The sequence below is a fragment of the Gobio gobio genome (genome assembly GCF_949357685.1).
Source record: "Gobio gobio genome assembly, chromosome: 10".
NCBI lineage: Eukaryota > Metazoa > Chordata > Actinopteri > Cypriniformes > Gobionidae > Gobio > Gobio gobio.
The window spans coordinates 38,083,867-38,108,639 of NC_137116.1; the positions used below are offsets into that span (position 1 = coordinate 38,083,867).

Below are 24,773 nucleotides of genomic sequence, written 5' to 3' on the forward strand. Positions count from 1 at the left end.
CAGAAAGCCTCGTCATTGTCTTCCCCTCCTTCCATCCCATGCTCTCTCATTCACTGAGCTGGAGAACATCAGCGTATCACTTTTCTGTTCAGACGCAGCATGTTTTCGGCGAGCGGAGTCTCGGCTGATCGGCTAGGAGACTTAAGGGCATGTTGATGTTGTTAAAGTTTGGTCCAGAGCAGATGGAACTCGCAGCAGTGATTTTTAAAGAGCCCTCAACCCTCTGCAGGTCTCACGTGACCGAGAAGAAGGAAACCAGGTGGCTACACGCTCTTGGACCAGCTGGAAGAGTGAAAGACCATCTGACACTCAGCCAGAGAATCATACACTCTCCTCAGCAAACACTTTGCATGTCAATACCATAGTAGCACAAAGGGACAGCGAGAGAGACAGAAAGACATAGATCCGAGAAATTGAACTAATTATCCTGGCACTCCGCTATTTCTAACCCATTTTTCACAGCTGAACAATTGGGCCCTTAAGTGGATAAACCAGCACAGAAAAGTGGTTTATGACCGTCTTCAGCTCGTCAAGTGAGTTAGTGAGTGTTTGAACAGTATGAATCGGTGGTTTTCCTTCATACTCGCAGGAACCGGATGAAAAACAATCCAGTTTTTTTCTTAAATAAAAGTGATTTATAAATACTGATATTAATATTTTGTATTGTCAGTATTTAAACTATCTCACTCACAGACAGACCCATATGATCCTCAGATGTTTCTTTGTGGAGATCAAGATGCTGACTACAGTGAGGAGGCGGCATCTGCATGATCTCCTGACCTCTGACCCCCAGGCTTTGCGTAGGGGGTCATTTAGGCTTTTTATGCCCCGTTAGGATCAGTCAAGCATTCCTGAGTGCCCAAGAATCAGGGTCAGCAGCTGACACAAATCTCTCCTTTACTCTCCATGTTTCTCTTTGTCTGTCTTTCGAATCCCTCAGGACAAGTGCTATAATACTGCTCATTTTTTTTGTCTCTCCTCATCAGTTAACCATTTCTGGCAGTTTGAGCACCTCTCCAGCATAGCAGGAGATTTAACTGTATAACCGCAGCTAAAGGTCAGGCTTTGGTAGATAAGGGTACGTGTGTGTTCATTGTTGGATTTTGTCTTTAGTCTCTGAGGATGTTAAATCAAATGTTGTCAGTGACAAAAGCGGTTTTAGGTTGGCACAAATGGTACAGCGCCCTTATTGGTATTAATAAAATAGCAGTCGGTTGACTCAGAAATTGATGTGGGTGGTTGAAGTCTACTGAATCAAAATCTAGACCGCTAGCTCAGGGGTTGCCAGATTGATTCCAAAATGTGAAACTCAAGAACTGGGGATTTATTGAGATCATATTCACAATTTGTGCCCTTGAGCAAGACATTGAATCCCAGGTTATTACAGGGAAGACGTCTCTCCAAGTTGCTCGGGATGAAACTCAATAAAAGTTTCCACTAAGTGCCAAGCATTTGGTAGTGAAGGATAAACAAAGCTTTGCAAAGACCCAAGGCTTTTCTCTCAACTTTATCGTAAAAAGATTCATTACTCAAAGCTTTTCAACATGGTTTGGCCATCTGGTGTTCAAAATGAATAACACCTACCAAACTGACATGTCCCATTACAGCTGCTGGTTTCACAGTTGTTTTTATTTTATTTTATTTTATCAAATCCACTGTTGAAGTGATAAATTTGTGTCTGTGCATTAGCACACAAATATTGTAAATCAATGAAACAAATTCATAAATAAAATCTGTGATCTGTCTATTTTAACCATGCTTCACTCCTGGCTTCAACTGTTATTTCATGGTTAAATAAACATTGGGCTTCATACATAAATTACAGTATTTATTGCAAAAAAAAATAGTTTTAGAGTTCGTAAAACTTGCTCCTTGTGAACCAGATAAGCAGTCATGTGATTCTCAGATTAACAAAGCTTCATAGACATCATAGATGTTTTTGCTGAATCAAGCTTCAATATCGAACACAACATCACTAGTATTGGGCTTTATTTATTCATTTATTTAAAATAATTAATTTTTTGGGCTGCTGTCAGTAACACTGTCATTCAGAACTTAGAAGTTTACTCTGAAACCTCAGGCTGTCTTGCAAAAGAGCAGTAGCATCAGCAAAATCTCCAGCAAATGAGCGCCATCTAGCGATGGCATAGGTGTCACAACATGATGTTTAAACTTTCCAGGTTCTATTTATCACAGAACATTATTTAGACATATCATTCACTTTGACTTATCCCTCAAGCTGTGTGTACAGCAACACACTTACAGTAGTAGTCTATGGGGAAAGACATTGTATTTATAAATGTTAAAATGCATAGTTTTGACAGTGCAGACTTAAGATTTACATATAAGACTGAGATAAAAATGCTTTGCAAGTTTTTAGAAAACTCTTGCCATAACCATGTATAGCCATTGAACCCTGGAGCTTTGACATATGTACAAGGAACAGAAAGGGAGTGTTTACAGAGAACAATCCACCTATATGGGTCTATAGACTTCCATCGTGAGCGCTTTACATTGTTTTTACAGATTAAGGGACGACTCAAAATTATTGTATGTGGTGTTTGACAGAGCTTTTAGCTGATAGAGCATAAATTAAAGACATTAATTTAACCTTAATTTAAAACCTTAATTTAAAACATTCAACTAATACCAGCTTGAGACAGCATTTATAATACAAAATTATAAACGCAATCATTATATTTGGCCATAATATTGAAACAACATATACCAGAAATCCACAAATGATTCAGAAACACTTGTGAATGTTTCCAGATATCAAATACTCGCAACATCATAAATAATAATCCACAATAATATAAAAATGTGCAAATGTTAAATTAATGTGAAAACAAAAGAGATGAGCAAGGAAGTGCCAAATGTTAGTTCATTATGTCACCATCATTAGCTCAGCTATGACGTGAAAGTGAGTTGAAGGAGCAGTTCCTCTTTTAGTTTTAAAACTTCAACTTTAAACTCTTATTATAATGGGCATTTGGTGTTGCAAATGTCCCCTGACTGGAAGAGATGATAGATGTTAACCAGGGGAAACATAGTGACAGAGCCCAACAAAGATCCGGCCTGCACTGCTGCTCCACACCACACGAGCGCGCTGTGACTCCGGTCCCTCAGAATCACACCTACCATCACCTTCACATAGGAAAGCAGACCAGTAAAGAAAACCCATGACAAAACCTGAAACACACACAAAAAAAAGTGACAAATAGGTCATCAGATGCTTTTCAGATTAATATAAGTTCATTAATATATACAACCTGTCATGTCTGTGACAGTAGATTCGAAGTGGTCAGTTATCAGGGTTATTATGAAAGCACGAATAGCCTATATCTCACCTCAGCCAGTGTTAAATAAGCCCAGAATTACACAACGCAGCCTTACTAGTGACGCAAACACTTGACTTTGAAACTAGGGCACATGGGTCTGGATTTTTCCATCCTGGACGTTTCAGAAAATCAAGCTCTAATCATTTGTAATGTTCCCTAGGTTTCATTATAATTCAGAATGTTACTTTTTTTGAGAGGTAATAAATGTTTTCCTTCATTTATCCTGTATTAGCCACGACTGTTTTACATATGTTTTATTTGTAGCCTGAGGAACAAAAGCATGTTTCTGAACCTGATCTTTTAACATTTCATTCTGAATAGAATCCACAATAGCTTCTATAATATTCTAGAAATGGGCTGATTACATTAAAAGGTAACCTACTATAATAGCGTCCCCTAGAGGTGTATCTTGGAGTAATGGGCAGGGACTCATGGCAGCCATGGCCATGTTGTAGCCTCCAAATACAGACCCCAGCAGACACAGGACGCCCAGAAACACTAATGAACTGGAAGAGAATAATATACTCACTGTTAGTCAAACTGCTATTAGGGACCTTTCTTAAAATGTGCTTTAATATAAATATTGTGACTGAGTTAAATATGGGAAATTAGGTAGGCCCGTCCCTCAGTTGAAAATGAAACATTTTATAGGCCTATATATTATAAAATAATATATAAAATATATATAACTTATAACTAGTATATAAAAAAATATTGCATTTTTTAATGGAAAAAAATTAAATAATTTTAAAAGGATATATTTTTTTTAATTTATAGATATGTTTAAAATATATATATATATATATATATATAATTTTTTTTTTGTTTTTTTTTTTGTTTTTTGTAATATATACAAAAATATATACAAAATGGTCAAACTTTAGAATAGTGGTCCATCATTAATAGGTAACTATGCGGGAATTAATGCAGGACAAATTAGTAGTATTACATTAACAATTCAGCTACTACCATTAACTGACATGGAAAACAAGCTTAATTATTCAATAAGTAATATCAAATTTAGGACTCATACTGCATTCCAGGCAGGTTTTTGAGCCCGTAAATTACAACTAGTTACAGGCAAAGTCACGCCAAACTGAGCCCAAGGAATTGTGGTAGCTAGATGTAAACAAAGCATGGCGGACCATACGGGGCTTATGCTCATTTACAATCATTTCTATCGCCAAAGGTGCTTACTCCTTGCTTATTTGAGGGAAAACGGAGGAGAAAAAACAGCCCATACAGCAAAATAAGCTGTTATACCTTTTATTTAACGTTATTTGTATATTTGTTTCATAAACACAAAGGGGCTGCCATTGTTGTTTCGCGGGCTATGTGACGTCAGAGCTCGTAAATGGGAGTACATCGATCTAGTACGAGTTCACAGGTGGGAAGTCACGGGTTTGACTGCCGTTCCAGTGCACTTTCACGGGTAGAAGCTAGAAGGTTGGAAAAACACGGGTTACGGGTTGCCTGGAACGTGGTATAAGATAGTGACCTCGTTTTACCTAGTCTGTCTAATTAGTTGTGTCATTCACCTGTGTCTTGTTAATCATCTAATTTGCTGTGTATCTAGCCTTCAGTTCTCCTCAGTGTTTGTCCATCTTCGTTGATGTTAACATGGTTAATGTGCCTTCTATGATCGTTTCCTGAGTTGTTATTCAAGTTCCTGTTTCCAGTTCTTCCTCATCTTCGTCAGCTTTCATCACCACTTTACGTAACAATTGTCATGAGCAATTGTCTTTTTTTACTTTTAACATGGTCATTAAAAATGCATCTCTAATTATTCAAGTGTTAACCTAGTCACTCTGCAGGAACTACTAGTGATCTGGACCATTATTTTAAAGTGAAACATTTTTTTTCACTTTAAAATAATGGTCCAGATCACTAGTAGTTCCTGCAGAGTGACTAAAAACGGAAACGTTTTTTCTTTGTACTGATGACAACGTTATCAAAACGATCCCCGTTCACACCGATCCGTGAAAATGACTAAAAACGCTGTAAAAAAAATAGAAGTAAAGCATATTCCAGAAACATTGCCATTCTAGTGTACCTTTACTAGCGATATAACACCAAATATAGAAGAACATTTATTCACAAGACCAACGCGCTAATAATCCACAAGAAACTGATTAACGTAAACTGTAATTGACTGTCATAAAACTTTGAACGGCGGGCACTGACGTCACTGCCATTACACGATAAGCTGAGGTGCCTTACGTGATCCAAGTTAGCCATCACGCTCCAATGGTAAGAAATACAGACCCTTTCATCTCCCTATATTAAGACAATCTCTGCTTTTGTGGTCTGTGCCAACTCGCGCATATGATCCGCTCTGTGCCGTCGTGTCTCTGGACTGGAGCAGGCCGTGTGACATTGCATTCTTTTACAGAACAGACTCGCGGCAAACGTGTAGGGTGAATTCAGGGTGATTGGGACATTTTTCCCAAGTCATCAAAACGCATAATACGCATGCACATGATGTCACCGTTTTCACATATTTGTGATTACATTGTTTTTGTTGTTTACACAGAGACGATAACGGTCTCGTTTTCATAAACTTGAACTTTAAAAAAGTTTTCAAAAAGTTTAAAAGCGTAAAAAGTTTTCAGTTTTTAGTTGAAAACGGTGTTGTGTAAACAGCCCCTTAATGTAGTACTACTCTTTTGTCCTGCATTACACTGCATAGTTACCTATTAATGACGGACCATTTTTCTGACGTATTACCCACAAAATATATGCAAATCAGCAATAAAATGGTAATAAATGAAATATGATTCGATTGTAATTAAAAGTATAGATATATACCGTTTGGGGAAAAACATGGCAATGATGCACGCCACTGGATTAGCTACCGCCGACAGAGCGGCTGACAGGTGATACGCCATATTTCCATAAGGCATACAGGAGAACGTCTGCACTGAGGGCAGCAGTCCGTTCGTTGCACCATTCACCCACACCACCATAAAATAGATGAACGCCAGCTGATAGCTGGAGTGCAGCGGTTTTGGAAGCAGCACTCTGATCTGCTTCTTTTCCTCTTCCTCTTGACTGCTTGTCTTTGGATTAAGGTCCACGGGGCCCTCCAAACCACTGCAGATTGTTGCCACTGCATCTGTGTCTGGGACGAGATTTTCAGTGGATAGTTCAAAAGTGCGAGGTAGACGGTTTAATATAAGGAAGGCACCCAGGCTTATTGCTGTCATTACGGCCAGGAAAGAGAAGAAGATCTCAGTTGAGAAATTGGGAGGGAGGTACTGTGTCTCAATGATGAAGGTTGGAGATTCAGAGTCTGTGAGGTTATCCGACACGTGCGACACATTGACACATTTTGACATTCCAACCCCTTGCGCCAGCGCCACCAGGCCAGGAACCAGACCACTCAGACCTTCTCCAATGAAGTATGTAGTGATGTATTTGGCTGGAAGTTGCATCATGAATGGCAGAAAGGTGACAGATGAGGTGCAATCGACTAGAGCGAGAAAAAATGTGAGGATGAAAAATGCTGTGCTACGCTGTTGCCCAAGGAACATGGTGGTGTTATTCCAAAACACAGCCAGTAGGACACAGGCTACAACACCGATTGACAGGACCGCATATATTACTAGATTTTCACGTAGTCTTCCGGGACAGAATTTGTGCGCCAGGGTCACCAGCAAAGGCCCGAAGTTGGCAAGCTGAATGATGACTGTGAGGTACGATGGCAAGTCCCAACCCTCTGGCAGAACATTGACAATCAGAGGAAGTTCCACCCACAAGCCATTAATGGACACCCAGGAGCCCAGACCGAAAGCACACGCCAAGGCATGGATGTACAGAGGCATGGTGAATGTCTTTATCAGAGAGCAAATGGGTAGTTGAAGAAATATCTGATGTCAAATAACTCCGTTCAACTGTGTGACTCTTCGGTATTGTATATTGTGTAACCACTTCAGTTAGGCTGTGGTTTAATGTCTTCTCTTCTTGCCTTTGCCAAAACATCAGATTACCTTTTAGAGAGAAACAGAAAAGAAGAAATCCTCCAGTATTAACAATTGATGTGACAACATGATGTGACATCCCTGACAGAGGAATAATTGCAGGTCCCTGGGAATTATTTAGACTATAGGCTGTATATTCAACTGTTCACAATTTTGGGGTCAGTATAAGATATGTTTAATGTTTTGAAAGAAGTCTTTTATGCGCACCAAGGCATTTATATAAACAATACAGTAAATACAATATTTTAAAGGGGACATCGGATGCCCCATTTACAATATTTGAAAAAAAAAAATCCCCAGAGTGTGTGGTTCTAGCTCAAAATATCCCACAGATCATTTTTATAGCATGTTAAAATTGCCACTTTTAGGGGGTGAGCAAAAACGTGCCGTTTTTGTGTGTGTCCCTTTAAATGCAAATGAGCTGGTGCTCCCGGCACAGAGGGCGGAGCTTCAAGAACTCATGCTCCGGCAACAAAGCAGAACAATCTCACGCTCTAAAAATGTCAGAAACTGTCAGTACCAGAATATATGCTGCATGGAGGTGGTTATAGTTTCGCAGGTATAGTTTAGTTTAATTACGGTTATAAATTATGTTTTCATCTTGCTTTTATCCACTATTAGTACAAGCCTGTTGTAGCGGATCCCGTACAAATGATAGCCAAAACTTAACAGATGAGTTTTATGAAGTTTATTGTACATCACACTAAAGATGACACGTCTGTTTTCAGAAAATCAGCGTAAGAGCTGAATACACAGTATAAGAAGTGCGCATTAAAGTCTTATCCATAAATTCTCTCTCTCCCTTGCATTATCATCAACATACACAGCAAATTACTCAAAAACACTCCTTAACACTCAAAAACAAATATACAAACCTTATGCCTTATCGGAGGGTTGTTGCTACAGCTGCTCCGGCCTGGAGAAAATGGCGGACAGTGTACATTATACAACTAAGTTCTATGCTAATACGGCAAAGTCTGTCTGCATTCGTGGGTGGTCTTATTCAAATAACTAGCTACCTGCATACACACCGGCTGCAAATTGAAACAGTTTGCTGGATGGCACAGTTTCAGATTCAGACAGCCCATAACAAACTGGCTGCGTGTTTTCTTTTCAGCTTTTCTGAGCTGGCAGACAAGTGCAAAAACTAAATGCAAAAAACAAGCTTAAAAAGTGAAAATGTCATCCGATGTCCCCTTTTAATTGTAACATATCCAGGTGGTGGTAAAGCTGAATTTTCAGCATCATTACTCCAGTCTTTAGTGTCACATGATCCTTCAGAAATCATTTTAATATGCTGATTTGGCGCTCAAGAAACATTTCTACTATTATCAATGTTGAAAATAGTTGTGCTGCATAATACCTTTGTGAAAACTATAATGCTTTTTACATTTCAGGATTATTTGATGAACAAAGTCTAAAAGAACAGCATTTATTTGAAATCGTTTTTTTTTGTAACACTGTAAAGGGCTTTACTGTAAACTTTTGATCAATTTAATGATGATTAAAAATATTAATTTAATTTAATTTGATAAAAACATACTAATTCCAAACTTTTAAACAACTTTAAAACAATATAAATATAAGGTGAATTCAAGTTGATTGGGACACTTTTTTCCAGTCATCTCAATGGCAAAAAGTGTCCCAATCAACCTAAATTCAGCCTATATAACATCAAGCTTTAAGCATACAACACGTTGCATGCAATACAAAGTACAACAGCCATAAAATTATTATAAACAGGCAATACAACAATCAACAATAAAATGTGAATTGCTGTATTAATGTGGCTTGTTAATCATAAAAAGTTAAAAATAAAAACTATTTATTCTAAATTCAAATATGATTTGTTCATTTTTGTTAATTCTGTTTACTGGATCCAGGTGATCTTTTTAGGTGGTTTTTATGCAACCAAAGACTTAATGTTAAAACTTAATGAACTTGTCAATCTTTAGTTAAAAAGACAGTCAGATTTGCATAAAAGTAACATCCAACATAATAACAAAAGTGACACGTTAAAAATATTCAGTCAGCATGTTTCAACTTAAGCAAACATATGATACCTGTAACTCGGGACAAAATACAGATTCATGTGTTCTCTCACAGGAGGAGCATTAAACAAATTCAGTACTCACATTACTGCTGAGCCAATGAGCCAAACTGATCATGCTCTTCCTTCTGGCACAGACTTTAGTTTGCTTTATGAACAGGTCAAGTCATAGAAATGTCATTCATTCAGCAATCCGGTGTCTCGTTGTTGCCGGTTTAACCTTTCAACTCCGTCTAAAGATGTCTACAGTGTGGTTTTTAACCTCGCTGTATGAATGTGGGTGGGTCTGCCTCCCTCATGAAGGTCATCCTGCTCTTATGAAGTGATTTACTCTCTTGACACATGACACTGCAAGAATATGCCATGTTAGCTGGTCCAGTTTTTCTGCATAACTCTTGTTGTACTATAGCTTTGGCATCAAAGTGTGCATCTACAGGAGCACAGAGTTCAGCGAGCAGTAAAATTTTGACTCATGGGCCTGTTGTGCCTCTGAGATGTCATGATCATTTAATTGTGAACACAATATTCTGAACTCTTTTGCGGCATGCAATTTGACCCTATTCAACAATCATATCTTTCATCAAGAAAACAAATGTAGAGACTTCAATAGACATAATATTTGAGCCATAGTCATTGTATCACAATCTGAAGTTCTCTATGTGGAACTTTGAACCACATTAACATTTAATTAATGTCTTTACAAAACATTAAATTTGCCTTAGATGTTGTTTATTTTTATACTGTCTTTGATACTAGGTATAAAATCAAGTTAAAAAATTACAAAACATCACTACTCAAAGCTCATTCTGGCACAGCACAGTAAGTGCCGCTTTATATGGTGTGACCTACATAAACAACCCCCATTATTCATTAACAGCTTCTTTCAGGTTTTGAACTTGTACCTAAAAAAAGAAAGATGTATTATAGCTATTAACACATTAAATAAAGGCATCAGGCCTTTTATTTATGTATAGATGGGACCCATGAGAGACTTTACCAGAAAAGGTTCACAGATCATAATGGTGTGTGTGTGTGTGTGTGTGTGTGTGTGTGTGTGTGTGTGTGTGTGTGTTAGGTACACCTGTTCAACTGTTCGTTAATGCAAATATCTAATCAGACAATCTCATGGCAGCAACTCAACTTGTCAAGGCGATCTGCTGAAGTTCAAACTGAGAATCAGAATGGGGAAGAAAGGTGATTTTGAACGTGGCATTGTTGTTGGTGCCAGACGGGCTGGTCTGAGTAATTCAGAAACTGCTGATCTACTGGGATTTTCATGCCCAACCATCTCTAGGGGGTTTGCAGAGAATGGTCTGGAAAAAAGAAATAATCCAGTAAGCGGCAGTTCTGTGGGCGAAAATGCCTTGTTGATGCCAGAGGTCAGAGGAGAATGACCAGACTGGTTTGAGCTGCTAGAAAGCCAACAGTAACTCTCAAATAACCACTCGTTACAACTGAGGTCTGCAGAAGAGCATCTCTGAACGCACAACACATCGGACTTTGAAGCAAAGAACAGGAAACTGAGGGTACAATTTGCACGGGCTCACCAATCTTTTGGGCTCATCTTTTTAAAACTATACTTTTATTCAGCAAGGACACATTCAATATCAAATTCTTTTGAACTTTCATGATTCTATTCAGCTAAGAATCCTGAACAAATGCATCATGGTTTCCACAAAGATAATAAGCAACAGAAACTGTTTTCAACAATGATAATAACAAGATCATTTTCTTGAGCAGAAAATGAGCTGATTAGAATAATTTCTGAAGAATCATGTGTCACTGAAGACTGGGGTAATGACTGCTGAAAAGAAATTACATTTTAAAATATATTCAAATAGAAAAGTTATTTTAAAATGGTAATGTATTATAATATCACTGCTATTACTGTATTTTTTTATTAAATTAATTAATTAATTTATAAATTATAAATATTTTTTTAGGAATTTTAGTTCCTGAGAAATAGTTAATTTCCTTTTATCCATTTTTTCAGTATTGTCCAAATCTTTACAGTTTAAAGTTATGAAAGGGAAGAACTACAACTTTTGTTATTGAACACACAAAAAAACTGTCATTTGTGAAACTTTGCGGGGAGTGATTCTGCACAATACAATTATTTCTATAATCGAATGCAGGAATCGCGGAACATACCAAAAGAAAAACATTATAATTGTCCCGAGTCCTTGTTAATGTACATAAAGACATTTTAATATTAGAAACAGTGCTAATAGTATATGTTAGATGCCAGATATATTATATATTATTTTAAGCTTAATTTATGATTCTGGATATTCTGGATTTTTATTTTAAATAGAAATCACGGTTCTTCCACGATTCTGAAACAAACCATTAGACAACTAAATCAAATATTAAATAACATGTAATTTACTTGAGGTTTGACTAAATGTTATTTTTAATGTTATAAATGTCCCAATACTTTCGTTATTATTTGATGTTTGCAACACAGAAATAGCAATACTGTGTAGTTGAGAAGCTGTTTCAAACATATAGCTTACATCAGGGGTTTTCAAACTTTATAATGCCAAGGACCCCCAAACATGAGGGACTCCTTCCTAAATCCATCTATATATTTTATGTATATGAAAAAAAAAAAATTAAACCATTAGATAAATAGTAAGTGTGACATTATAAATGCAACATATTGTTTCCAAACTTAAATTGGCTATACTTAAAGGGTTAGTTCACCCAAAAATGAAAATAATGTCATTTATTAAATTATTACTCACCCTCATGCCATTCTACACCCGTAAGACCTTCGAACCTTCGGTTCATCTTCGGAACACAAATGAAGATATTTTTGTTGAAATCCAATGGCTCAGGGAGGCCTGCATAGCCAGCAATGACATTTCCTCTCTCAAGATCCATTAATGTACTACAAACATATTTAAATCAGTTCATGTGAGTACAGTGGTTCAATATTAATATTATAAAGCGACAAAAAACTAAATAACGACTAATAACTTATATAGTGATGGCCGATTTCAAAACACTGCTTCATGAAGCTTCAGAGAGTTATGAATCAGTGAGTTGAATCATGATTTGGATCACGTGTCAAACCGCCAAATTGCTGAAATCACGTGACTTTGGCGCTCCGAACCGCTGATTCAATATGCTGATTCATAATGCTCCAAAGCTTCATGAAGCAGTGTTTTGAAATTGGCCATCACTATATAGGTTTTGCCGCACCAAAAATATTCTCGTCGCTTTATAATATTAATATTGATGACACATGAACTTCAAAATTATTTGTATGAGCAACTTTCACAATAAATATATGTAAGCAGCTTACGTACGGCGTTAAGAATACTGCCTTACAACCCACCATTGAGCAAGATAAAGGGGACTATAGTGAGAAAAACTCCCTAGAAAGATACAAAGCAAACGTATACAATTCTGGAAAGTATGTAAACGGCAAGAAAGGAGAGAAACATTTAGAAATTAAACAGTTAGAATGTTTAGTAGACTTTATCCATTTTTGCTTTGTCTTTTTATTCTCTGAAATTTCCTGGGGACCGCTTAGAACCTTCTGGAGGACCCTCCTGGGGGTCCCCAGACCCCAATTTGAAAACCTCTCTCTGGATCATCGGTAGCGCAAAATTCAAAGGTTTAATAGACATAGTGGAATCATTGTCATTTAGGAATAAGATCGCATGTGTGTTTGAATTGAGATTGCAATCTTTTAATGATTAATCTTGCATACGTATGTATTTTTGTATGTCATATTTCTACCAAACCTCAAAAGTAACCCGGGCCTAGGCCTGGGCGGCACCCTGCTTCTGCGATCCATGATCTAAATATAAATGTATTATTTAAATGTATATAAATCATTATAAGTAATCTAATAACAATGTTTCATGTATCATTATGAAGTGTTGCAATCTGTTCTGGTGTTAACCACCTCTATTTATTTCTCTTTTGGTTCAGTCACAATGTGAAGCCATAACAAGCATTGCAACGTGTGTGTGTGTATGAGAGAGAGAGAGAGCATGGGTGATTGAACTTTGGAATGGAGGTGAAATGTAAAAGAAAAAGAACAAAAAGGAATGCGTCACATGTTCTGTTTCCAAATAAATGGCATCATTCTAATAAGTCAACTTGGGATGATTATTACCCAAAATGTGTGTGGCTAGCATTGAGTTAATGGTTGTTAAACCCCCGAACCTCAACTTTGTACTGCACTCAAGAATAAACGTCTTCAATGACCTAACATAAGCAAAAAAATTAAAAACACACAAATCAGGCCACAGGTCTTCCCAGTTCTTTATTAATTTCATTATAAATATGAACTTAATGACATGTTTTCAAAACAAGAAACAACAAAAAGGCATTAAGGCGTTATTTTCAGTTTTCAACAAGTAGCCGTCCTAAAAAAACGTACTGAATGTGAGACTTCGAGGTGAATTGCAAAATCAGCCGAGATAGCGTTTTAAAAGGCTTCTTCCAATAAATCGGTAAGAGTAAACATTCAGTAACAAGTGTGAATGCCAAAGGTCATCAATCAAATGACCCCAGTGAATAAGGGATCATCTTTGTTATCTAAAGGAAAATACAATATTTTTGAGCAAGTACAATGTGATTAGTTTAATCTCCTCACAGCCACATACTTGTGCATGGAAAGCAACGAGCCTCAAAAGAGAAATGGTCTTTAACACTCTTGCATGTTCGATAATACAATCGCCATATTACCACAGTAGCAATCTCCTTTACACATTGCACACCAATCTAGTAACATTTCTTAAGCAAATTCCTACATTTCTATGGGTTTATACCTGCAGAACACTAAGCTTGACCAGACCAAAGCACAGAAGTCTTGACTTCACTGCATCAACACATCACGATCACAGGCTGCTCCGCCTCACCCCTTCCACCATTTGAAATCAATAGGAAATAAGCTCAGAAATGTTACAGTTGGTGAAATCCTTCAGTACATTACCAAAAAAAAAGAGAGAAAACAGTTGAGATATGTTATATGATATGAATGTAGGATACATGTCATTATAAAAACTCATTGGAAAACAAAAATACAAAATCAAGTGAAATCTAATGACAAACGTAACATTTTACAAAATCAAAATAATTGGTTTAAGCTTCAGTTCCCTGTACAGTGAACATCACCACTGGAGTGTCTTCTTCAAATTAACACCGACCAAACACACCAAAACAGATCTATTAGCTGAGCAAAAATAATTTTGGCATCTCGTGTAAGCATAGAAATATATAAGATATTGGTTGACTGTCAAAAATACTACAATATTACACTAATAAATCTTCCTGAATTCATAAAAAGAAGGAAAATAAGATGTAACAACACATGACACATTATGAATCAGCTCAAAACACTCAATATATGTTTTACAGTTCTGGCTGACACCTTTGTAACAGTTTTACATATTGGACAAATGAATTTGTTCTCTAAAACATGTTGTCTGACCTTCTATAAAGCTGACCTATCTTAAACGTACTATCAACATACTGACCTTCTGAGACACAACAACTGCCACATTCCTGCTGACAGTAACAAGGTTTTGGCATGAAAAGCATAAAACTTCTAAGCTATAACTCATTTAGGTTGACCTTTTTAGTTTTGAAGGGCTGAAGATCAGAAATATTTATCATTTGTGCAAACAGGGTGTAACAGTTAATATTCTGCTAGAAAAATAATTAAACGAATACCCCCAAAAATGGCACAACAACAAAAAAAATACCAGTTATGTTAGATGTGATATCAAATATTAAATTGCTCATAACTTCTTCAAGTTCTTTACTCTTATAAGACATGATAAACACTATCTAAACTACATGGCTTTTGGCATGGCAATTTTCTCATTAGTGAATGATTAACTTTAATATTTCTAATTAAAAATATGCTGTATTTAAATATAAAGTCAAGTAAATAAATCTTTTTCTAGTCCATTGTCATTGCAGCTTTATAATAAAAAATGTATATAACGCTCATTAAATTAGCATTTAGTAGTAGTTTTAAGTCACAAGACAGCTAGATGTTGATTATGTCCTTTTCCTCATGCTGTAACCACCTTTAACATTTCATAGTATTAATAAATAAGAACTGTGATTTAACATGCTAGTGTTGAGTTGAACATTAAACTGTTAAGTAACAATGAATACAGACCTAGAACCCAAGCAATGGAGTGCAACTTTAAGTTTGTGTCAGTTAGCTGGTCAAGCTCGCACCAACCTACCCTACCCAGCAAGTTAATACAAAATAAAAATGGATACACATGAGGCTTATTCTGAGTGTCTCATGGGTTTTGATATCTGCGAGGACACCATTACTTATTCGCACGGAGACATTATTAACCTAAATATTGACCTATGTGGAAATACTTCTAATATACTCCTCTTGGTCAAGAGCCGACTGCTTCCAGCACCGCTGAATTTGCAAATGTGCTTCAAAAGAAAGTATTAATAAGGAAAAGATGAATGTAAGGACTTAGGATGAGGCCAAGCGAAGCAAGTTTCTTGCGATTCATCTTTTAAGGCGTACTGAAGTAAGACTGCATATGATGCTGCTCCGTCCATTCAGACACAAGCAACAGATGAAGACACAGGTTTTCAGCCCTCTGTGGTGAAAGAGCCAAAATGCCTTGAGTTTACTGCACTTTAACCCCAAACAAGAGATATCAGTCCCAAAGGCTAAACCCAAAAGTGCAGAGGCCAGTCCCTCAGAAACAAGCTAGTCAGCAAAGCTTTGAGCAGCTGAAAGATGAGAGGGTGTCCAGAAAAGAGCCCACTTTGTTCAAGTATTGACATTTTAGATTCGCTTTTTTTGCACTTTGAATAGTTTTAAACATTTCACAGAAGTCTCAAGTTTTCAACAAGGATTTGGATGTTTGGGTCTTTAGAGTGAGCGTGCCGGGATATTGCTTTCAATTGCTTTGTGAACCCCATTTCTCTCAACTTTTGCTTAGAATTGATGGCTTTCTAATTTGGGTTTTGATATCTTGCCATTCCTCCTGTCCTGTCTGAGGGAGGACAAGTAGACGGAGAAAAAGACTGTTCTCCTCTAAGCAGGTCTGAGGTAGGGGAGGTGGGTCGGTGGCAGAGGAAGATTACTTGGTTTTCTGGGCCCACCTGAGGTCATCTGATCTGGGTTTCTCTCCTGTCAGGCTCTGGATCAGATCTTCCAGGCTTCTCCAGAATCCCAGTTTCTCTAGAGGATAGTTCAACCAGCCTGCACATCCAAACACATTTAGGTCAATGACATGTAACTCTATAAGTCTCTACCTGTAACTTTATACATAATTTAGTTTACAACGCTAAAATCTAGTTTAAAAATGAAAACATTCTTTCATGTTAGGAAAATCTTTTATACCTTTTTCAAAAAAAAGTTTAAATTGAATCGCTTTAGTTATGTCATGGTGTAACCTTCAAGTAAAAAATAAACCTTGAATACAAGTGAGTGTAAAAATCTTAATAATTATTTAAAAATTAATATTATAATTTATTTATTGATAAATATCTTTGGGTAGTATCACACTCATGAGGGTCTGTAACGGCTCATTTCCACCGAGCGGTACGGTTCATGTGTTGTTGTGCATGGTACTAGGGCTGCAACAACGAATCGATACAATTCGATAATTAAAAGAGTTGGCAACGAATTTCAATATCGATTCGCTGTGTGGCGCGACTATTATGCCCCTCAATAAGACGCGGAGATGTTTGAGTATAAAAAAAAGCACGGTTGAGCGCAAAGCAGAGTGGAAGCGGGCGAGCCGTGCTGTACCCGTCATGCCACGCAGCGGAAAAGCAAACCGAGCCGAGCCGTAAGGCTACCAGTCGAAAAGCCCCATTAGTACATCGAAAAAGTGTGTTAATTGCAGCGAAAGCGACACGACATGGCATGGCACGGGAGCACCACGGTGGTGATTCAGCACCTAAAACGAAAACATCTTTGAGTCCTTGATGAGGAGGAAGGGAGTTCAACAGCAGGGTAACATTAAGTCACTACAAAATCCCACTTTTGATCCGTTTCGAAGTGAGGAGCGTGACGTCCCTCCAGTAGCTCTTCTGGTGCTTGTTTACTCGTTTTCCAGCTTGACAAGCATGACAAGTTAGCGTTAGCTTTTTAATAACAGTAGTAAAGCAGGGGTGGTATAGTTTGCAAGACTAAAGACACGTTTTTATTCACGTGCCTTTTTTGGCCCATTCATTTTTCAATCTGTTGCTATGTTAATTTCGTTGACAAATAATTTGTCAATATTTTAATCAACAACATTTTTCACAGACAAAAACGAGACGAAAATCAAAACCAGCTTTGAATGACAAAAACTATGACTAATATCTATTGTCATTTTCGGTCAGCATTCGATCTTAAAGTGACAGCAGTCCATTAACCTGCTTCCATTTGTGCTCTTAATATTAATCAAACAACAAAAGACTGAGAAAATCACCTCTTTAGTTTTAATAAGGATTCATTATATTTATAATACATTAATTTATTTAATCCATATTAATCTATAAGGAATGTTGTATGCAAGTTGTTATAAAGAATGCATATCATTCAATGAAAATACGACATTATTTTCTTCTTTAGGAGGAGTAGTTTTATTTATTTATTTAGTTTTATTTTTTTATATGTCACAGCAGTTAAATCTGTGTCTGTATTGCATGTTTAAACTTTAGTATCATTCATATTAATAGATTAATACAGTGGATGTTTTCTCCAGGAGTATATAATGGGTTTGGACATTTTAGAGAAATTCTTAATGCATTACAATTTAACTAAACCCATAAAATTGTGTTTGTGAGTGTGTGCGTCTGAGTGTAGTGTAGAGAACAAGTTCTAACATCCTGTTAAGTTTTCTGATTAGTATTTTTCTTTATAAAAAAACAAAACAAAACATTTATAGATTTATTGTAGCAACCTGTGCACTTTCTGAAGATTTTTTGCACTGTGAATTTGCACTGTCAGTTCTGTTTTTGAATAAAGGATTGGAAATGAATGCTTTTTTTTAATCCGATTCATCGATTAACCAAAAACATTAATCGACAGATTAATCGATTATTAAAATAATCGTTAGTTGCAGCCCTATGGTACCCTAATTCCGAACTATACCACTTTTTTGGCACCCTTCCATTCGGGTACCTAGCACAGTCGTCCGGTACTAAAGGGTGGAGCTAGAGCTTTTTTCGGCTGTGTTTTTCCTCGCAGCCTGCGGCCTTGGCTCAAACAAAGCGTGTCTTCTTCTTGTGACAACAGCCACATGCCGCGAAACAAGAACAAGATCTGCTTTATGTCATCCATTGTTGTGTCGCTTTCTTCTTCGCACGAGAATGATGTCGATCGCTACACCATGCCTGTCATAAGGGTAGTACTGTTGGAGGTGGAAACGCCGGATCAGCGCTTACGTACTGAACCGTACTGCACTGCCTGTTTCTGATTTAATTTCCTGTTAGATTTTTTTTCTGCATATTAGTTGCACCATATGCCTTTGTTATTATATGTATGCATTGCATTGTGAACATTGTGAACATCTTTTTGAATGAATGAATACACATTACAAAACATTTCTATTGCAAACTTTCTATACAAACGTGTAATGTGTGCAAGTGTACCTGTGGTAATGCAGAAGTAGGTTTCATGAGGTGAAACATGGTGAACTCTGTGGTGTTTCCGTGGTAAAATGATGTAACAGTCCTGAAGAAACGTCACCCAGCGTGGGAGCCCGAAATATGTGTGCGACCATTTGTGAATCTGATTGGTCAGTGTAACAAAAATGGCTAAAGCATAGACGTAACAGTACCATGGGTAGTTTCGATAGATCTCCGCTGAAGAGAGAACAGCACAATACAAGTCAGAAATTAATGTGGTTCATTATTTTGTCTCTGTGTTGGACAGAAAATGTCAGATGTCTTACCTGGTGAGAGCATCAAGAAGTTTGCGGCCATGTTAGCGAGAGGGATGATAGTCAACATACAGTTATCACCATTCGTCTCAATGAAATCATGGCGCGTTATAGCTGTGGGATCAATGTGGTGCTCTCGAAATGGACGAATGAAGGCCTGAGAGTGAAAAAACACAGGAAAGGTTTTTTTAGGATAAGTAATTATGCTAGAACAATTTAGAAGTTGAAAATATTTTCCTGAGATTCAAATGTTCTTTAAAAGATCTATAGAGTGTTTGAAGATGCTTAAAGGCCAATTCATACTGTGTCGACCAACGGATACCAACAGCAACAGAAACGTTCATCGGGTTTTGATCAGTGTGTTAACCCTTTCAGTGTCTGTTGCCATTGGTCGGCGCTTGTTTTTCCCAAATTAACATGTTGAATCTGTGTTTACAGAGGGTGACTGTCGCCGTTGGTCAGTGTCTGTCAGTGCAGTGTGAATTGGCCTTAAAAGATGTCCTAAATGTCCTAAAAATCTACTTGTGAGATCAAGTGGTTTAATATCCATTTGTTCTCAAAGTATTTTATTATATTTATTACCTTAAATAACACTTAATAACAGGGAAAAAAAAGTGTGTTTCACTCCTGTACCTTCCCAACGATGGGCAGATCCACTGAACCCCATGTGTCAGCACCCCAGTGGACCAGACCAGAGGCAAAGTCTGCTGTGAGGATCCCTGCCACTTCACACACACAAACATACAGCAGAATATCAGCATAAAATCAATCTCTAAATCCTATTATTAACCAAAATGGCTTTCAGTTCCCATAAAAAGCTGTTTTTGGTAGTTGCTAGTTGAGACACAGATTTTAAAAAATTCTGGCAGCTACTGAATACTGGGAATTTCAGAGTTGTACTTTGCAACTCCTTGGTTGTGTCTACCACTACTTTATTAAACATTGATGTGTGTGTGTGGGGGTTAGTTTGTTGTACCAACCGATGCCCAGGAGGATGTGCCAGCTGTGTCCCAGGTGGAAGTATGTTACCAGGTAACAGAAGTTGAAGGCCATGAGGGTAAAGCAAAGAAGCACACTGATCCATTCCTGACATCTTTTTCCTGGGAGAAAGCAACAGAGTTGAGATATTTTAAATAGCAGTCTTTAGTCAGCAAGGTCCAAAAATAACAGCAAAGCACCACATTTGAGTAAAAAAAGGCTTTGGTGAATAAATAAAACTTTAATAGGAACCGCAACATAATGCATTATTTAAAAAGAGACTGTAAGAACGATAAGCATGTGATGAGTACAATTCAAATCAAAGACATGTAAATCAGCTAAAACTGAAAACATGTCAACTAGCATACTTGACATTTTCAAAGGCTACAGAAAGTGGTGACACACATTCATATTTTGTGCATTAAGCCACCAAACAAAATATGAGAAATAATAATGGTTCCTTGTGACGCACTGGCTCATTTCAAATATAATATTGCAACACAATGGCATGCACTTTTTGTAACAAAATATGGGAGAAAAACAACAAATTAGTACTTTGCTGCCAAAAATAAATGTATGAAAATAAAAATGATCTTAATTCACCTGCCATTCACCCACCAAAATGGCAATATTGGAATCTGTTTGTAAATAGTTATGGAAGGTACAAATTGCTAATACATACATATATAGAGAGAGAGATTTATTATTATTTAAAATAAGTTTCCACAGTGTCTCAGTGATGTAACGTCACTGAAGTACCAACTTGTTTACTGTACATAAAAGTAAAATCAAATCAACAATACAGCAAAAATTAAAAAGTAACTATCTACAATACTATACGCTAATACAGCATCATTATCATAGAAACGGTTGAGAAAACATATTTGAATTGATGTTTATAACAGATCGAGACAGATGGTTATGGCTGTGAGCATTTACTAAAGCAATGCTCACAACAAAGTCGCATTGTTTCTTTGCACAGCAACAATTGTGTGCCGAGGGCAAATTCACCTTTGCCCTGAATTCAGTGCAGAACCACTTTGCAGAAAATATGTGACCAGAGAACATGATTCACATCACAGTTGACAGAATCTAGAAATACTGCCATGTTTGTTCCAGGATGACTGATTCATTCCGAGTTCATCTGATACCGAAATACTGAGAACCTCAACACTCCTTGAATCACCAAAGTGACTGTAAACAGGACAATGCTGTCAGAGGACACTGATGTGAAGTTAGAGAAGCACTAAATCTCAAACTACCCAGAAACCCACATCTGTCCTGCTTGATTTGACATTGAACCGCAGCACCCCACCCACATCAACTTCAACAAACTCATACCTTTCACACCTACCACACCCTCACACTGGTCTGCTTAGTGCTTACTGTGCTGTTTTGTTTCCGCTCCTGTTCTGTTCTTGTGTTTATATGCAGCATTTATCGTCCACACAATGTCCTCTGTTCCCTGCTGGTACTGATGGAGATCCACCATTCAGATTTACTGCACCCATCTAATCAACTATTGTGGGCTTCTGGTTTTGTGTGACCCTGTTGTGCTAATTCTAGAAATTACTTTTTTTGTTGTTATTCATCTTTAACAGTGTGATCAGCCAAGAGTCAACCCGAAACTGTCCTTAAAGGTGCACTCAGTAAGTTGTTTACATTGTCTCTTATTCGATATTCAATAGTACCAGTGGTTTTGGACTTTGTACTGATACTTTTTGGCTTGAATGCATGAAGCTTCTTTATTAAAGGTCCCATGGCATGGCATTTTTCTATTATTTTATAATGTTTCCTGAGGTGTACTTATATTGTTAGTATGATTTTTACATCATAAAATGTCATAATTTAGAAATAAAAGGCATTTTTTCTATACTGCTGTTTGCCCTGTGGCTGAAGGCCCTGTTACAAGAGGCGTGTCTGCTGTGAGACTTCAGTAAAAACGCCCACTGTTGTGATTGGCTGACATCTTTGCATTTTAAATGAGCAGAGGGGGCGTGGTTTAACGAGGTCTACGAGGCACGAGCAGGCACAAGCTGCTGCCAGAGAGATGGATGGACCGGAGTTCACTTCACATCGGTTCTGTCAGTCTCAGTTCAGTGAACTGTTTTAGTTACAGCATATACTTCAGGTTATTAGTCTATTTCTAGTCGGAGGGGCTGTCACTCATGTCAGAAGGTTAGTAACTTTAGTAAATTATGGATCAGCGCTGACTGGAGACGCAAACCGTTTAGAACGATTCAGTCCGATTTGGTGAACTGATTCGGTTCACTAAAAAGAACCGGTTCAAAAGAAAGATCGTTCGCGAACCGGACATCACTAATGTACCAGAGACGGAGCTCAGCGATTGCTAACAAAGTTATTTATAGTAACTACTGAGTTATGAGAGCGCTGTCAGTCAGCGCGAGTTTATTGTGTTTGTATTTGAGAGTTCTGAATAAACACGAGTCCCAGTCACGCCGAGTCAGTCTTCATCATTATTACCAACTTTGTAACACATGCAAAGTACCATTACAGCTGTCGAGATGAACGAGTTATGAGTAAGTGTTGATAATACCATTATTTTTAGATATGTTCCTATCATATGGAAAGCGTCAGTGCATTGAGTACACATCGCAAACAAAGACACAACAGCAGTAATCGAATGTAATCCAGTTTATTGTGGGGATAGCTGGCTAGCCTAGCCGGATACCCTCACGCTTACCCCCCTTCTGCTTAATCTCACGCCGCGTTTGGTGCCTCCGCTGTGGGCCAGATGCAGTACTGGGGGTCGGGGATGTTGAAGGCCGACCGGCCAGTGCAGCCCGAGCTTCGGCGTGTGTAAGGTTTATCTCTAAAGATGTTACTCTGCTGATGTTGAGCAGAAACGACTGTATGCACATTGTAGAACAGATAGACGTGACGAGGACGTACAGAAACACTGACTCACAAGATAGAAAACACCGTTCTGTCGGGAGAGAGAGAAGCCGCAGCGTGTGCACGAATAATAAATAATTAGCTACACATAAGAAATCACTGATCACAGATCAGAAGGAACTGAAAAAAGACTTCCGTTTTCATTTGTACATCCAAACACTGAGAAACTGCCAGCGTTCACTCGTTCACAAGCAATGATGCAATGATCTCTCGAGCGTTTGCATGGGCGATTCTCTGGGTGGAGGAAAGGGAGGTAACCGTTCCTGCTTGGACGTCAAACCAGGAGACTTCAGGATTGGCTCGTCTGGCCTGTCATTTTCTCAAAGGCAGAGAAAGACAGCCAGAACTCGGGTTTATACCGATCAACATTTCTATCCACTTGGGGACAATATTCAGGCTAGGGGAACTCATATTAATGTTGAAAACCTCATAAAATGAAAATTTCATGCCATGGGACCTTTAACTGCTGTTGGTTCACATCAAAGATGTTTGTTTAGCTTTTTGTGTAACTTTGCTGTTATGGTGCGGTCACATTTAACGTTGTTCTGCGAATATTTGCGGGAGAAATGCAGCCTTTTCAATATGAATCACTGTGATGGGAATAATTTCCCTATGCAGATTTCACAAAGGGTTTAAAGGGTTAGTTCACCCAAAGATGAAAATTATGTCATTAATTACTCATGTCACCTTCGTTCATCTTCGGAACACAAATCATAATATTTTTGATGAAATCCAAGAGCTCTCTGACCCCTCCATAGACAGCAATTGAATTACCACTTTCAAGGCCCAGAAAGGTAGGAAAGACATTGTTAAAATAGTCCATGTGACTACAGTGGTTCAACCTTAAATTTAACCGTTGAAAATACTTTTTGTGCGCAAAAAACAAACAGAAATAATGTCTTTATTCAACAATTTCTTCACGTCTGTGTCAGTCTCCCACGCTGTTGACGTTGTAAATACAGTGCAGCACCAGAACGCCAGCTTACCATTGGCCAATGCTGTAGGAGACTGACACAGACGAGAAGAAATTGTTGAATAAAGTCATTATTTTTGTTTGTATTTTGTGCACAAAAAGTATTCTCGTCGCTTCATAAAATTAAGTCACATGGACTATTTTAACAATGTTTTTACTGCCCTTGAAAGTGGTAATTAAATTGCTGTCTATGGAGAGGTCAGAAAGCTCTTGGATTTCATCAAACATATCTTCATTTGTGTTCCGAAGATGAACGAAGGTCTTATAGTTTTGGAATGACATGAGGGTGAGTAAATGACAGAATAAAAATTTTTGGGTAAACTATACTATTGAATAGACTCTTCAGTGGGTTGCACTATCATTTCATATGTTTTTGGATTGTTCTGCTGACGAAACACTACACAAATATCAGTAGACAGAAAACATGAGCTGTGGAAAATTATAAGTGATCTAGGATCTTTATACAGCTGTTTGTTGCTTTCATACCCATCATGTCGCTGCACTGAATAAGGTCTTTAGGCATTTTTGCCAGAAATTTTAAAATTGGCTCTGTTGTTATGTGTTATATTATTGTGTTTGACATTATATGAGCTTTACTAGTTTTATCCTCATTAGCTTTTATGATTATTCTTTGTAAATCATAGTAAA

The 24,773-nt window shown here is 37.6% G+C and overlaps 2 protein-coding genes across 3 annotated transcripts in view; both read right to left on the reverse strand.

Moving 5' to 3' along the window:
• Positions 1-1,817: 1,817 nt before the first annotated feature.
• slc52a3-1 (solute carrier family 52 member 3-1) lies at positions 1,818-9,606 on the reverse strand. The gene is made up of 4 exons (XM_079826559.1): positions 9,457-9,606; positions 6,150-7,330; positions 3,724-3,847; positions 1,818-3,192 (listed from the first exon to the last, which is right to left on the reverse strand). The coding sequence occupies exons 2-4, from the start codon at positions 7,163-7,165 to the stop codon at positions 2,980-2,982; spliced, it is 1,353 nt and encodes a 450-aa protein (XP_079682685.1). The 5' UTR covers positions 7,166-7,330; positions 9,457-9,606; the 3' UTR covers positions 1,818-2,979.
• A 4,023-nt stretch (positions 9,607-13,629) lies between these two features.
• Positions 13,630-24,773, reverse strand: part of peds1 (plasmanylethanolamine desaturase 1) — a 12,085-nt gene continuing 941 nt past the window's right edge. The window contains exons 2-6 of one of the 2 annotated variants that reach the window (XM_079826780.1): positions 20,239-20,358; positions 19,892-19,983; positions 19,271-19,415; positions 18,969-19,181; positions 13,630-16,584 (exon numbers count right to left, since the gene is read on the reverse strand). In XM_079826780.1, coding sequence (XP_079682906.1) covers positions 16,463-16,584; positions 18,969-19,181; positions 19,271-19,415; positions 19,892-19,983; positions 20,239-20,358 — 692 coding nt within the window. In that variant the 3' untranslated portion in view covers positions 13,630-16,462. Of the gene's footprint in view, positions 16,585-17,985; positions 19,182-19,270; positions 19,416-19,891; positions 19,984-20,238; positions 20,359-24,773 lie in introns of those variants that run through there. The other variant, XM_079826779.1, reaches the window with a different exon arrangement.